Source organism: Gossypium hirsutum, chromosome A10, assembly GCF_007990345.1.
Source record: "Gossypium hirsutum isolate 1008001.06 chromosome A10, Gossypium_hirsutum_v2.1, whole genome shotgun sequence".
NCBI lineage: Eukaryota > Viridiplantae > Streptophyta > Magnoliopsida > Malvales > Malvaceae > Gossypium > Gossypium hirsutum.
In genome coordinates this window covers 58866208-58883372 of record NC_053433.1, presented here as the reverse complement: position 1 = coordinate 58883372, position 17165 = coordinate 58866208, and the positions used below count along the sequence as shown (strand labels likewise).

Sequence of the window (17165 nt, the reverse complement as noted above, 5' to 3'; positions counted from 1 at the left end):
AAAAAAAACGACTACTTGTACCTAATTCATTTTACATTTTCAGGTTAATCGGACGCCTCAAGTTAGAAAAACAGAACATTTTATACCAAGTATTCTTAGCTATGGTAGGCCTTTATCCACCAGCCTTGACAGGCCGAATTGGCCCGTGTGCGGAGTTCCACTGCTTAGTTTCGGCCTTTATATTTTCCTCGTCCTAAAAAGTGGATAAGGAACAAAGCATTCTCCATCCTTCATTTAACGCCTGATTAAACCAACCCAAGTCTCACAGGAACTATGGGAGAACCCCCAACCAAAATGCACCACGTACCTCAACAAGTAGGTCCCCTACGTGCAACGTGGTTCAATCTAATTGGTCATTCATACACCTAGCAGTTGCGTAGAAACCTCACTTCGTTAAGAAGGCCGCCCTCCGGGGGGGGGGGCGTTACATGCTCACAAGGAAGATAAACAAAGAAACAAAAAAAAGAAAAGAAAATGGCAGTTCAGGCAGCACTCTCAGTTGTCTCAGTAAGTTCAGTGCCTAAAATCAGGTGTAAGAAGGTTGAAACCAGAGTTAATGTAATGAAGAACCAAAGAGAGGTTGGTCTTGTTAAGTTCAAGCTGGTTAGAAACCATGGGGATGGAAGAATCAACTTCACAAGATTGAATGCTGCAGGGTTGTCTGAGATTGAACCTGATCTCAATGAAGACCCTCTTGACAGATGGGCCACCAACAGCGTCAGCTCTGTCAGTTCTTTTCGTTTCTACTTCTAATCTAATTGCTTTACTTAAAAGTATTCATATCCCAGCCTGTCTTCTGTATGTATATGAGTACAAGAGTATACATTTTTGTTATATGAATATGCTGGTTCATTTCAATGCTTATGTTTTGTTGAATTATAGGAAGATTTTAAGTATGGAGAATATGATGGGCACCATACTTACTTTGAAGGAGAGGAGAAAGGTACATGAAAGAGTTAAATTTGATGTTTTTGTTTAACCAATGGTGAAACAACATATAACTGTTGAAGCTTTTTTACTTCAGGAACATTTTGGGGAGCCATTGCTGATGACATTGAAGCTATTGAACCTCCAACAGGATTCCAAGGCTTTATTTCATGGCTCTTCCTCCCTGCAGTTGCTGCCGGAATGTTTTTCAATGTTCCAGTAATTCATTTCATATCTTCATTTATCTTTCTATATTTTGAAAAGAAAAACAGATAAGATTAACAAGATGAATTTAATGTTGTAGGGGGAGTACTTGTTCATAGGAGCTGGAGTGTTTACGGCTATATTTTGTATAATTGAGATGGATAAACCAGATAAGCCTCACCACTTTGAGCCACAGATATATAACATGGAAAGGGGAGCTCGTGATAAGTTAATAAACGACTACAATACCATGAGCATTTGGGATTTTAATGAGAAATATGGAGATCTCTGGGATTTCACTATCAAGAAAGATGATATAACAAAGAGATAAATTTCTTTCGAGAAGAAAAAGAGAACTGTAATTATTAGCTACTGTCATGTGAGCATGGACTGGAAGGTATAGTTTCTTTTTCCCTTGTTTTTGAGAAGAGAGTTTTTATTGATTTCTATGTTTGTGTTAAGAGGATCTCCTAATCAGTAAGCCATCTATATTGTGATTGCAGATGTATTTTTCGGTCCGATGCTATCACGTTCGATTGCAGTAGATACTAAATCGAAACTGTCGCCTTATGTAGGCTGCTAAAACTTCATCATAGGTGTAAGAGCTTTGGGAGTGCTTTTATGATGATTGCTTTACAAGATTAATTTGAATGCCTACTATATCAGTTTCCATCATTTGTTTTTGAAGATATAAAGGCTCTATTCCATTGAGTACCGAGAATAAGATTATATGCAAATTCTACTGTTTATACCTCATTCTCGGCTAAAATTTCTGCTTTTCTTATGGACTGAAATTTTCTTCACATTCTGCAAATAATGCTCTGGAAATAGGACCTTGAAGGTAGTACCTATGTTACTCGGACTCAGAGGTGACATGGGACATAAGTATGCTCATTTTTTATTTTAATATTTGGAAAATAAACACCGATATTCCAAGTAACAAAGAAATACCACATCATTTTAACTAGTTCCTTTTAAAATATATAGTTTTTATCCCTAAATATTTGAAAGCTTCCTTTGCATTCAAATATAGCTTTTAATCTTAACAATCATACAAGGTTACGAATGGCCTGGTCAAAGTTAATCACTCACCAGTTAAAATTTTGCAGAAACAATATCTATAGCAATGTCATTGGTTGATGCATAAACTATAAATTCTTTAATTCTAATAATATTATTTCCATGGCAGCTTGATTGTCAAAGAAAGAATTTTTCAGTTTCACTTATATAGTTTATAAACAAACCAGATGAGGGTCAAAGGCTCGAAACCAGAGCAAGAACCAGAGAAAAAAAGAAATGAGAATCAAACCCCACCAGCAAGTGTTTTTCTCTTGGTTCCTTCTCTTGTTTCTCTTCCATGGTTCCCAAGCCCAACCAAGCACCACAGGCTACACTTGCACACCTAACCAGACCACTTATCCATGCCAAACCTACGTTTTCTACAGAGCCACCTCTCCTAAAACTTCCTTGACCTGGCTTCCATTGGCGATCTTTTCCATGTTAGTCGTCTAATGATATCACAACCAAGCAATATTTCCTCCCCTTCGTCTCCTCTCATCCCTTACCAGTCCCTCTTTGTTCCCATAACATGTTCTTGTAACTCCGTTACCGCTACTTTTGGTAGCCTTTCAGCTGCCAACCTCACTTACACAATCAAAGGAGGCGATACTTTCTATCTCGTGTCAACTAGGAACTTTCAAAACCTTACCACTTACCAATCTGTCGAAGTTTTCAATCCGAGTTCCGTTCCTACCCGACTCAAAATAGGGGACGAAATTGTCTTTCCGATCTTCTGCAAGTGTCCTAATGAAACTCAGGCTAAAACTGGAGTGAATTACCTTGTTTCTTATGTGTTTCAGCCTTATGACAACTTATCATTAGTCGCCTCAAGATTCGGAGTTCGAACTCATGATATAAACAACATGAATGGAAATAAAATATACCCTTTTGATACCATTTTCATTCCAGTTAATAAACTGCCTGTGTTACCTCAGCCTAAGGCACCTTCAGCAGCCTCTCCTGGAAATGCTGAGAAGAAAAGGGCCATAGTAGGATTGGCAATTGGGTTGGGAATTTGTGGGATTATTTTTAATTTTTTCTTTGTTGTGTTGCTTTATAGAGATGTCTTTTCCAAGAAAAGAGACATGGAAAGGCCTGAGGATAATCAGAAGATACAGTTTAATAGGCCAGGGATGCTAATGAAGGGAAATGAAGTAAATTTGCTGGCGGATGTATCAGATTGCTTGGATAAGTACAGGGTGTTCAACATTGAAGAACTTAGAGAAGCCACTGATTGCTTTGATGAGAGTTGTTTGATTCAAGGATCTGTTTATAAAGGTTCCATTAATGGAGGTATCTATGCCATAAAGAAGATGAAGTGGAATGCACGTGAAGAGCTTAAGATCTTACAGAAGGTATCATTTGATTCGTTCTGAATAACATTTTTTTTCCTCTTCTTTGTTTAGGACTAATCTGTTAAGACTTCTGCAAGGACTTAAGTGAAAGGAATCCTAATAAAATGAACATAATTGAAAATAAGGACATCAATGGAAGGACCTCACTAACAAATGATAATAGCAAACGTTTGAATTTATATTACCAATAAAATAGTGGTTAGTTTAAGTGATCTGTCTATTCATTAGATGATAATGTAGTAGGAAAGAAGCATAAAAATATATGAAGTCAAATGCCATGGAGACGATGACAAATCCTATTTTATGGTATGGTATAATATTTACATCTTTGAATGTCCCACCTATTTCCTGCTTGTTTTTTTGGCTGGTATCATTACCGATATTGTGGGGGAATACTCTTAGATCATCGCATTTCCATAACTAAATAATTGAACTCATAATAGTTCTAAGAAGTAAAAGTATGATTGAGAGAGGGTTAAATTGTATTTTTTTATTATTAGAAAAATAAGTAAATTAATTTCTTTAAGTTAAATTAAAGAGTAAATAAATTTTTTGTATTAAAAATTTAATCCATTTTTAATATTAAAAATTAACATGACGGACAGAATAACCTTAGATGTACAGAGATTAATTTTTAATAGTAAAAATGCTTTGTATTTTTAATAAGACTAATTTACTCTTTTATTTAACAGGACTAATTTACCTTTTTTTAAATAAAGATAACAAGATGCAATTTGATTCCTAATATAGGATCTTCTATAATACTTTTATCCTCTCCAAGATTGCCTATAACCTTTTCTTTTATTCCTAAAGTAAGCATGATTTGATTAATGGACTGAACCATGATTTTGATTTTGAAGGTAAACCATGGAAATCTGGTGAAGTTGGAGGGGTTTTGCATAGACCCTGAACATACAACTTGCTATCTGGTATACGAGTTCATCGAAAATGGCTGCCTTTACTCTTGGCTTCATCAAAACAACAATGGAAAACTAAATTGGAAAACAAGGTTAAGGATTGCCATTGATGTGGCAAACGGCCTGCAATACATCCATGAACATACAAGGCCAAAAGTTGTACACAAAGACATCAAAAGCGGCAGCATTCTGTTGTATTCCAACATGAGGGCCAAAATTGCCAATTTCGGACTGGCCAAATCCGGCTGCAATACAATAACCATGCACATCGTTGGCACCCAAGGTTACATTGCGCCCGAATATGTTGCAGACGGGGTGGTGTTGACGAAGATGGATGTTTTCTCTTTTGGAGTTGTTTTGCTTAAGCTAGTGTCTGGCAGGGAAGCCATTGGTGAAGGAGGGAAGCTGCTTTAGGGAAGTGTTAATAGGGTTTTGGATGGGAGTGAGGACAGAAAGGTGAAGAAAGTGAAGGAGTTTATGGATGGAGGTTTATAAGGAGAGGGGCGTTGGATGGAGAGTGTGATGAATGTAATGGGGATTGCCATCGCATGTATGAATAAAGACTCAAGAAGGAGGCCTAGGATGGTGGATGTTGTATATGCTTTGTCCATGACTCATGATTTGTTTTTCCATGTCTCGGAAGATGGGTTATCACCTCCTCCTCTTTTTCCAAGGTGAATATTGTTAAATGTTTTGATTCATATTCACATACGGGTATCAAGATCAATTATTGCAAAAATAGATGAAAGTATCATGATCTTTACTGAAAGTTAGATTGTATTTTGTATTTGTGCTAAAAAATAGACAAATTAGTCTATATATATCACATAAAAGAGAAAATTTGTCGTTTATGTTATAAAATTTATCCATTTACACTGTTAAAAATTAGCATGATTAATAGAATAACTAGACAGTGACATGTCACGTGTCATGTGTACCTCATGCTGATGTGTAGGAACCATTTTTCAACATTAGAAATGAATGAATTTTTTAATAAAAATATCAATTTGCTCTCAATACAAGAAAATAGACTTTTAGCGGCACTTTTGAAAACGCCGCAAAAAACGCCTCTATAGGTAACGCCGCAAAAATTGGTGGCGTTTATTTAAAAAAAATGCCGCTAAAAGCCATGACTTTTAGTGGCGTTTGAAAAAAATGCACCGCTAAAAGTCATGGCTTTTAGCGGCGTTTTTCCCACAAACGTTGCTAATTTTGGCAGATTTGCAATGCATTTTTTTCACCAATATCCAGCCTTCCTACATTAAAATCCAACCAAATACAACAAATATAGCATAAAATGTAGCCAAAAACAACAAATTTAGCATAAAAAAATACAACCAAAAACATTAATTCTAAATGATACTTCAAATTTAACGAAAAATATATGATGTAATTAATAAATAAAGTATGATTTAAAATATTCTTACAATAATGTTAAACGTGACAAAGTTAAAAACATTCTTACAACGAGAAAACTAATGTCTAAGATTGCGGCTTTTGCGACTGCTGAAACATCTGCATCATCTGCTGAAGCTGTAACTGGAGGTCATCGTACTTTTTGCTCTGCTCTGCTGCCATCGTTGCTGCCTCTACCTTCCTCGCCGCTGCCTCCGCTCTAAGTTGTTGCTGGAGTTCTTCATATTTTCGTTGAACCTCGGCAATTTGCTCAACCGTGTTCGCTTGCATCTGAGCTATCTGGTCTCTTAACCTCTGAACTTCAGCTTGAGCTTGACTTTCGGAAGGCATGTATTGCTGGGAGCCGGATCCAAAATATTGGGTCGGGGTAACACCAGATCCTTGAAATCGAACCCGACTGTACCTTTCAAGACCCAAAACTTCAGTGCTAATTCTATTATCAATGTTCTCAAGATTAACAGAACTATCAGTCGAAGCAATCACTTCATATTCCACCTTCTTCTCCTTTAGTTTCTCCTAAAAAATCAATTAAAGAGTTAGAAACGAAATATATAATAAAAAGGAATGCAACATAACTTAACATTATTTAAAACTACAAATGATGAATTGAATTAAACAATTATAATTAAACATTATAAATATTTAGAATAAATCAAATATTATTAAGTAAATATACCATAATTTCTCCAGCTTCGGATGTCATAGGAGATCCATCTTTCTTCCTATGCGTAATCTCAAAAAGGTGAAGGCGTTTAACTTTTTGTCCAGATTTGAATTCCTACAATATAGTAGTAAAAATATTATTTAATAGTAGAAAGTTATTAATATTTGAAAAAATTAATAAATTCATAATACCTCGGCCTCAGCTACAGAAGCAAAACTTCTCGACCTTGCTGTGTGCGTGAATTTTTGTTTTTGCCTGCTGTTTGTTCCAACTCGCTCACGGTCCTACATAATGAAATTATTATTACGTATATAGTAAACACTATATATAAGAGTTTGGAAATACGTAATACCTCTTCTTTCTTTGAATTCCAGAATCTAACTACATCTTCCCATTGGTACCTCAGCATTCCCGGCGAGACATTTCTCAATTTTTCCTTGAGGCTTATGTCTTTCTTAAAATATTGTTTTTTTAAAGTGCTTTTATTGTCTCTCCATTTTTTACCCAATGCCTTCTTGATATTATCATTGGAGACCTCTAAAGCAAATCTCTCCTAAAAAAACACAAGTTTAGAATGTAAATATAAATGAAACTTAAACCAAAGTATTATAAATTACATTCACATTTTGTTACCTTAATATTAGCGAGAGCCTGATTTTTGTTGCTATCAGGCATGTGATGCCATGATTCGTAGTTGATGGGCAACATATTGGCATTTCGTGCTAAAATGCCCAAATAGCTTGCTAAAAGTCGAGCTTCAGATCCAACAGGCTGACCATGAGTATTTCTACTTACTTTGACACGCTCGACAAGATCTAAGTCGTATAAATCTCTAAGCAGCGTACGTCCTCGAACTCCGCGTCCCACCACTTTCAGTTGAAAAATGATATACTCTTATTATATTAAAATTGACAAATAAATCAATAATAAAAGTCAACACATGTAAAATGAACTTAACATTACTTTGAAATTCTTCAGGCTCGTCAAGTGTCTCCGGCACATTCGAAGATTCAACAACTGTCTGCTGTTCACTATTTGCTTCTTTTGAATTTGGAGTATTTTGGACAATACTTAAATCTCGTAATCTTCTTCCACGATTTTTCCTGCAATACACATAAAATAGTTAAAATTTTAGTAAAAAATTACAACAATAATAGTACATATAAAATAGTTAAATTATATAACATGACCAAGATTAAAATTATAATATTACATATAATTAAAAAATCGTAAAATCTTACTACATCATTATTCGTAAATATCTTCATCCACATCATGTCGAACCCATTGATGTTGTGTACTAGTACTAGGGATATTTTCATCTAAGTTTTGTTCTGGAAAAGGTAATGCTTCTGATCTTTCGATGATGTCATCTCTACTTCCATTACCCATGTCAAACAAGTCTCTAGGGGTGTTCCGGAGTACAACATACCAACCCTCATCAGTTGGATCTTTCGAATAAAAAACTTGTTTCACTTGAGAGGAAAATACATATGGCTCGTCCATCAATTGTTGTCCAGTGTGAATCAAGCGAGAGAAATTCACCATTGTAAAACCAAATTGATCTTTTTTAATTCCTTGAGCAGTATTAACATCAGCCCAATCACATCGAAATAAGACAACTTTCCATCTGCCATAGTAATCCAACTCAATAATGTCGGTAAGAAGTTCGTAATACTTCACATTACCCTCAATCGGATTACTGTCCCTAGCACTAGCATAAATTGTAATTGAAGAATTAACAACAACTCCACAATTTTGAGTTCTCCTCATTCTCTTACGATACTTTGTATGAAATCTGTATCCATTGATGAGGAAGGCACTATATCTTTTTATTACTCTGTTCTGACCTTGGGAAAGCCATTTAACTTCTTCTTTGACGTCCTTCCCACTCCAAATCTATTGAATCGAAAGTAAATTTAATAATTATAAATGTATTATGTAAAAAACATTCTTATTTGATTAACTAAATTTCGTGATTATATGTAACTTATTAACTTTAGTTACATACCGTTTGGCTTAACCATTCATGAAAAGATGTTGTAATCTTCGAGAACGTGCATGAGATCTCAAAATTTGTTTGTACTCACTATGTTAAAAACAAGTTTAATTGGTTAGAAGATAAACAAATCTAAACGACGAATATGTGAGGAAATTTTAGAACTTACTTGCGTAACGGTTCAACTAAATCATGGTGAAAAAGTACATATCGACGTGCTTTTATCCACGATATATCATCTAATTCTGCAATTTCAAATTTCCCGATTGGTTCTCCATAACTTTGGAATAAATAAGTTTCGACCAAGTTATGATCATTGAGCCCAGCATTTCTAGTTGGTCTATTCAATCGTGTTTCAACATCTTCTAAATATCTAGAAAAGAAGGTCATGCACTCCTCTGCCAAGTAGCCTTCAGTAATTGATCCTTCTAGATAACGCTTATTGCGACAATAAGATTTCAATTTACTTAGGAACCTAAACACGATATACAATATTTATCAAAAGTTGTAACTAAATGTATAGAGGCGAATGAATAAATACTTAACAAATAAATTAGCACCTTTCTATAGGATACATCCATCGATAAAAAATCGGTCCCCCAAGTATTGCTTCGTGAGGAAGATGGATTACCAAGTGCACCATAATAGTGAAGAAGGAAGGTGGAAAGATCTTCTCCAAATTGCATAAAGTCAAAGCAGCTCGATCCTGTACTTTATTAAGTTCTTCAACATCCAAAACTTTGCCACAAATAGCTTTCATTATATTGGATAGTTCAATTATACAGGACGTCACATTTTTTGACATGCAGCACCGTAAAGCAACTGGGAGTAAATCTTGCATCAAGATGTGGTAATCATGTGATTTTAATGAATATAATCTTCGATCTTTAAGACTCACACATCGAGATTTATTTGACGCATACGCATCTGGGACTTTTATATCCTTCAACACCATGCAAAACACCTTTTTCTCTTTCTTTGACATTGAAAAAATAGAAGGCGACAACTGATATTTCCCATTCGGAAGTACTTGAGGATAAAGATCATGCCGAATTCTCATGTCAACTAAATCAAGTTGACTCTGAAGATTGTCTTTTGATTTTCCATTGACATTTAAAATTGTCCCAATTATGTTCTCGCAGACATTCTTCTCAATATGCATGACATCAAGATTGTGGCGTAAAATGTTGTGCTCCCAATAAGGCAACTAAAAAAAAATACTCCTTTTTTTCCACAAATCTGCCTCATTAGGATCATCCTCTTTGTTAGATTCATCATCAGATTCATCCCTCGATCTTCTCTTTGTTTGCGTGATAGGTGGTTGATTCATCTTCCTGTAACTAAAGTTGATATCTTTTAACATAAACAAGATTTCAGATCCAATGGTCTGCTCAGGAGCTCCTCTGTACTCTTCAGTACCGTCAAATAAAGTCCTCTGAAATCTAAATTTATGAGTTCCATCTAACCACCGATGGTGGCCCATGTAAGAGAACTTCTTCCCATTATACAACCACTTCGAACAAGTTTGCGCAGCATAACAAGGACAGGCATAATGTTCTTTAGTACTCCAACCCGATAAATTAGCATAAGCCGGGAAATCATTAATTGTCCACAATAAAGCTGCAAGTAAATTAAAGTTCTCATTTCTTAATACATCATATGTCTCAACACCCGACCATAACTGTTTTAACTCTTCAATAAGTGGCTGCAAATAGATGTCAATATCATTTCCAGGACCTTTCTCTCCAGGGATAATCATTAATAAAATAAATGAAGATTGCTTCATGCAAATCCATGGAGGCAAATTGTAAGGAACAAGCACTACAGGCCAAGTACTGTACGAAGTACTCATGATTTTAAAAGGATTAAAGCCATCAGCTGCTAGCCCAAGCCTCACTTTCTGAGGATCGCTTGCAAAGCTTGAAAATTTACTGTCAAACGATTTCCAAGCTAAAGAATCAACAGGATGCCTTAATAATCTATCATCGGTTCATTGATCATTATGCCACCTCATAGAATCGGCCGTCTTTGATGACATGAAAAGCCTTTGAAGTCTTGGTATTAGGAGAAAATATCGCATAACCTTAACTGGCTTCTTTCTTAAATGTGCCCCACCTTCATCCCTATTCACATCTTCTGTATTCCCATTCATCTGACGAGACTTACCGCAAACATGACAAGACTTTGGTTCTTCTGATCACCCCAGTACAACATGCAGTCATTTGGGCAACTATGAATTTTATCGTACCCAAGGCCCAAATCTTTTATTAGTCTCTTCATATCTTGACAAGACTAGAGGATTTTTGCAAACGGAAACATCTCTCTCAGAAACTCTAGTAGCATTGTAAAAGAGTTTCCAGTCCACCCTCCCAAACATTTTAAGTGAAATAGACGAATATAGAAGGACAATTTCGAATATTTTGATCCCTCGTAAAGTTCTTCGTTCATTTTGTTTAGTAAATTGTAGAACTTCGCCGCTTTTTCATTTGGCTCCTCATCAGGTGCACTTGTTCCCGTTTCGCAAAAACATTTCCACCAATATTATAATCATCGGATGCAATAAAGTTAGGTGGAAACGATTGCTCACCATGATTGTGCATATTAAATGCATCCCGCAACATACCTTCCATGTCATATTGTCTAACATACTGGTGGTAATTAGTATCAGGATAAGTCGGATTAATCGTTGAAGAAGTTCCACTAGATGTACACTCTTCATGGAAAATCCATTTTTTATAACCCCCGAATAAAGCCATCAACAATTAGATGCTCGTAGAAAACTTCACAAAAATGCCAATTGATGTTGCCACACTTCTTACACGGGCAAAGAATCATATTCTCTTGGGTTGCATTTTGAAATGCAAAATTTAGAAAAGTTTGTACTCCATTTCGATAGGCATTGCTTACCCTTAACAATTTCATCCAACTCCTATCCATTTCGTAGTTCTTGAAATCTAAAGTTGATAATAAATTGCGTTTACTAAAATAGATAATATATATCAAGTATAAATTATCTAATAGGTGTAAACTAATTCAGGCAGGGGGATTTTAAAGTGTATATTTATGTATTATGTAAGTTAAGTAAGCTTTGTAAGTTATGTAAGTTACGTTATGATATACATTTATATAAGGTATGTAAGTTATGTAAGTTATGATATGATATATATTTATGATATATATTTATGTATTATGTGGGTTAAGTAATTTTTATTGTTAATTTTATAAGTGATGAGTTTATATTAGAAAATACTTTAGTAAATTAATAAATATGAGTAAAACATATAATTATGTTATTTGATAAAAGTAAATATTGATTTTAAAAATTAATTATTTTTAATTTTAATTTTATTAATATAACATTTTATATTATTTTGAATAATTTTGAATAAAAGATACATATGATAATTTGAATATCTTATTTTCAAAAAAAAGAATAATTTATTTTAATGTTTTAATAAATAAAATCGATTTACTATGTTCTACATTAAATGATAAGTAATCAATATTTTTTAAAATTTTGAATTAAATAAAATTATTATAATTATCAAACTCATTTTAAAAAAAATTAAATATTGAATTTTTTGATGAAATGAAAATTAATACTCGAATCAACAAACAATAATAATAATAATAATAATAATAATAATAATTATTATTATTAAAGCTTAAAATAATAATAATAGTTCAAAATTCGGATGCTTGGAATTTAACATGCATGATGTATATAAATTCCAATGGTTAGATTATTAAATTATTAATTATATAAATAGTTACAAAAGTGTATTAAATTATTTTAATTTTTATAAGGGTCTTTCCTATATATACTATCTAATTTTAGTGTGTTTTTTTAAAAATAAAGAGTATTTTTAAAGATTATAGGTAAGAATAAGTATTATATTAAAATAAATATCAAATAAAAACATTTTTATTATATCTTTAAATAAATTAAAGAAACTTAATTCATGTTAATTCCAAAAGGTAACAATTAAACACATTTAACTTTGGCATTATATTTATTTTTCATGTAATTTGTGTAAAATGTTAACATAACGTATAAATGTTACGAGTTAAATTTGTTAAATTATGACTAAATTGACAGAATATATAAATATTATGATTTAATTTGTTAAATCAAGATCAAATTGATAGAATATATAAACTTAAGATCTATTTGTTTTGTGTAAACTATTTATGGAAAATAGTTTATGAAAAAATATATTGATTTTATGAAAAAATATATTTGACCATATAGAGACATGTTAAAAGCAAAGGAATTCTAAAGTTAATAACACACATTGGATCGGCAGCAAAATTATTATCAACAATAACTACTTCAAAACAAAAAAAACAATCATAGTAAACCAAAAAAAAAACTAGTTTCCCAAATATCTTAAACAACGAACTAAGAACCTTCCAGACATCTCAACAGCAGTTTTTCTTTCAATTTTCTAAATGAAATTCAAGAACGAGGAGTTGTTAATATAATAAATAAATAAATAAAAGTGGTAATCCTCATATTAGTGTTCAACTTTTTACCTTTATTTGATATAACAAATGGGGTTTGGACTTCTAGCCCAAGTTCTAATGTATGCCTGCAAATTCCCAAACCATGATGATTCTAAAATATGTAATGTGGCAGCCATTCAATTTTTTACCAACACAAATGAATAAAGAGATCACAGAGGGATTTGACAGATACCAAGAAACTAAATGTAAAGACATCATAAATTGATAAAAGGTAAGCATTTCATGGTAATGTCTACCAGAATTGCTTGAGACTGCTTTGAAGAGCTGGCTTTGGGCAACATTCATTAAAGCTCATTCCCTTTTACATTTCAACGTTTTCTTTAAATAATATCATTTTAAAGTTTAAAACTAGCTTTATTTTTTTAGTGTGCAATTTGCTGATAAAATTTTCAATATTTAATATAAGATAAATCTGTTCTACTTAAAAGAGTTGAATGGACCTAGTGTGCCATAAATAGCATGGTGGAATATATGCATGGATATAATGATAATATTTCTGCTACAATGGGGACAAGAGAAACAGTTTTGTAAATATACATACCTTTTAAAAATTGTAATTTGGATGGTAGAGTCGATTAAATCGGATGGCAATTTAAATTACACCTGCAAACAATGAACAGGCACGACATTGAAAAATAATCTAAGGATAAACAAGAATAGTAATTTAAAAAATTAAAAAAAAAGAAAATAAAAGATTAACTAACCTTTTCGCTATCTAGGCTTTCTGTGTATAGCTTTAGTGTATGAAAAGAGTAGCAAATGCAAGTCCTGATAATTTGATGCCAAACTGCTAGAAAAGAGCCACTCAAATAGGTTTTCTATGCCTGCCCTTGAATCACCTACAACACCAAGGAAACAAAATTGTAAAAATTAGGGTTTGTTTAAACAAAAATGTGGGGTTAAAAAGATCCAAATAAATCAAGCTAGATAGACTATATGTACAATCAGATAAGCGACAAGGATTCAAACCAAAAGGAAAATGAAGTAGATTTTTTAGGAGTAAAACTCAAATGAAGACCACCGGATTACTTTCTGACCAAAGGGTAAACTTATTAATATTTCAGTGACCACGAGTGCAATTCACCCAAATTTTTATAAAAAAATTATTTACCACCGACATCAGATAATAGGTAAATACAAAACGAGTTGTAAAAGGAAAATCAAATTATTTGCTAGTTATTGACACTGCAAATTTCATATAGGCGGTATTCAAGTTTTGTACAGGTTCAGATTTTGCATTATATTATAGTTTGAGTGAGCTTCCATTCGAAAACACTGTTGCAGATAGCAGGAAACTTAATGCAACAGTAATAAATTCAGCTAGGTCCCTCCTTTTTTGGAACTTATATATCAGAAAATTATTAACAACCCTTTACAATATCTAATAAAGATACATGCATATACGACATTACATGGAAGGATATAATGTCTTGTTCCAATGTGAACCAGTTTACTTTTCTGGTCAAGTATTGTGACAAAACACGCAGTTATTGAAGCCTCGTAGAAGCTTACCGTAACAATGAAATTAGTTCAAAACAATAAACGCGAAGGGCCCAAATTGATTAAACTACTAAACCAACATCATCTATTATAAAATTTACAAGTGGAAGGAAGGTTGAGTGCTGAGCATTAACAACAGAAAGCATTAACAACAGAAATCTGCATTCCCTGGGTTTCTATTAAAATAAACAACAGAAAGTGTCGAAAGTGGAGAGACAGATTGACTGCAATAGTGGATACCGACGATGACGCAACAGAGGGTTAGCCGAGGGCAATGAAGCAGTGGTAGGGTCAGCTTCTTCACCAGCGGATCGGTTGGGATTTAGACTTAGGGGAAATTTAGGGATTTGGGGGGAATAGCTTGAATTGGGGAAATTTTGCTAAGGGAAAAAACAAGAAGTATCGAGGGAGTGAAATGGGGTAAAATGAATGAAACCAAAACAACACAGTTTTGGGTATCAAGAAAATGACATTTTCGGCGTTTATAAAGAAGCGCCAGTAATTCAGTTTTTTTGCGGCGTTTCTAGGATAGCGCCACTAATTCCTAAACCGTGCCACATAAAACGACGTAGTTTTCATTCGGTTTCTCATATTCTTAGTGGCGTTTATACGATAGCGCCACTAATTCCTAAATCGCGCCACATAAAATGACGTAGTTTTCATTCGGTTTCTCATATTTTTAGTGGCGTTTATAAGATAGCGCCACTAAATCCACTACCCGCGAAATAAAACGACGACGTTTCAATACAATTTCTCATACTTTTAGTGGCGTTTATGACCTAGTGCCACTAACTCCACTGTCCCTCCAAGTAGAATGACGCCGTTTTCATTCTTTTAATCATATTTTTGTGGCGTTTTTTAATAAGCGCCACTAACCGTGCCACTTAAAATGGCTACGTTTTTATTCAATTTCCCATATGAAAAACCAATACGGCGCCATTTTGTTTAAATTTAAATGTTTTTTGCGGCGTTTTAGACGCTAATGCCTTTGATTTAAACACAAATTTTAATAAGTATAATTAAGCCCAAAACCAATACACTAAACCCCAATACCCTAAACCCTATAGACTAAACCCTAAACCAAATACCTAATACCCTAAACCCTATAGACTAAACCCTAAACCAAATACCCAATACCCTAAACCCTATAGACTAAACCCTAAACCCAATACCCAATACCCTAAACCTTATAAACTAAATTCTAAACCCAATACCCTAAACCTTGAACTTAAATTTTAAACCATAACCCCTAATTCCATGCACCCTAAATTCATAACCATAAACGTCAAGATTCTTATTGCTTGTTTAAACCTTAAAATCATTTGATTTTTTCTCATTTTTATCAATACTCCTAATTACCTTAAAACCATAATACTCTAATAGTCCCTAATAACTAACCCCACTAATAGTAAAAAAGAACATCACTATTTTTCAACTTTTTGCTAACCATAATTTAAGTGAGATAATTATTAATTTCGAAAAAATAATTTTCATAAACATAAACGTAATCTTCAAATATATGTTGGATTGATATTCCATTTGCCAAATGCATCATTTTGCCATTTCACTTTTTTCCCTTCTTTCATTGTTTGTGTTTTGTTTTTAATTTGCTTTTATATTAATATCTATATACACATTAATATTATATTAAAATTTATTTTTAAGATTTTAGGGTTTATGATTTAAGAGTTTAGGGCTTATAGTTTAAGGTTTGAGATTTAAGGCCTATAGTTTGTGGTTTAAGGGTTAGGGGTTAAGAGTCAGGGTTAATGGGTTAGGATTTATGGGTTAGGGTCTAATGTTTAGAGTTTTAAGGGTTTAAAGGTTTAGTGATTTAAGGTTTTAGTGCGTTAGGGTTTAGATAAAATCATAACATTGGTTTTAACAGCTTGGTAACTTAAGTTATCAAATTGTAATTTTTCATAATTAAGTAACTAAAACGAAATTAACTTTCCCATAACTAAGTGAATGGTGTAGTTAATTTATATTGTTAATTTATAAATTAGTCGGTTTCAGATATGATCAAATTAAATAAAAGCGAAATCAAAATAAAAATAAGACCTTATTTAATTTGTTATAATTTGGTCCTATCTAAAATAGATAGTTACCTATCCTTATCAATCTGTTACTTTTTTTATTCATTTTTCAATAAACAATTAATTTGTTATATTTTTAATCTATTAAAATTAATATTATCTCTTTTACAACTATATAAGAGATTATTTAATATATAAATTAAAAAATACTAATTAATCTAAACCATAAATCCTTAACTATAATCTCCAAAACCCTAAATCATAAAACATAAACCATCAATCCTAAACCACAACCATTAAACCCATATTAATCACTAAAACTTAAAATAGTTATCGAGCTTTAGCGGCGTTTATCAAAAAGCGCTGCTAATACTCAATCTATTGCGGCGTTTTTTACAAAGCGCTGCTAATGCCACTATTAGCGGCGCTTTTTGAAAAACGCCGCTAATGCCACTAAATCTCAAAGTAAAACGACGCCGTTTGGCTTAATCTTTTAGTGGTGCTTTTTGAAAAACGCCGCTAAAGATCAATCTTTTGCGGCGTTTCTGATTAAGCGCCGCT

General features: G+C 33.1%; 1 protein-coding gene and 1 pseudogene across 1 annotated transcript; both read left to right on the top strand.

The window, feature by feature from the left end:
• The first annotated feature begins 211 nt into the window (after positions 1-211).
• LOC107897871 (photosynthetic NDH subunit of subcomplex B 5, chloroplastic) lies at positions 212-1880 on the top strand. Its single transcript, XM_016823457.2, has 5 exons — positions 212-726; positions 883-943; positions 1025-1146; positions 1232-1528; positions 1635-1880. The coding sequence occupies exons 1-4, from the start codon at positions 475-477 to the stop codon at positions 1460-1462; spliced, it is 666 nt and encodes a 221-aa protein (XP_016678946.1). The 5' UTR covers positions 212-474; the 3' UTR covers positions 1463-1528; positions 1635-1880.
• Positions 1881-2427: 547 nt separating this feature from the next.
• Positions 2428-5205, top strand: LOC107896202 (serine/threonine receptor-like kinase NFP; annotated as a pseudogene).
• Positions 5206-17165: the final 11960 nt, after the last annotated feature.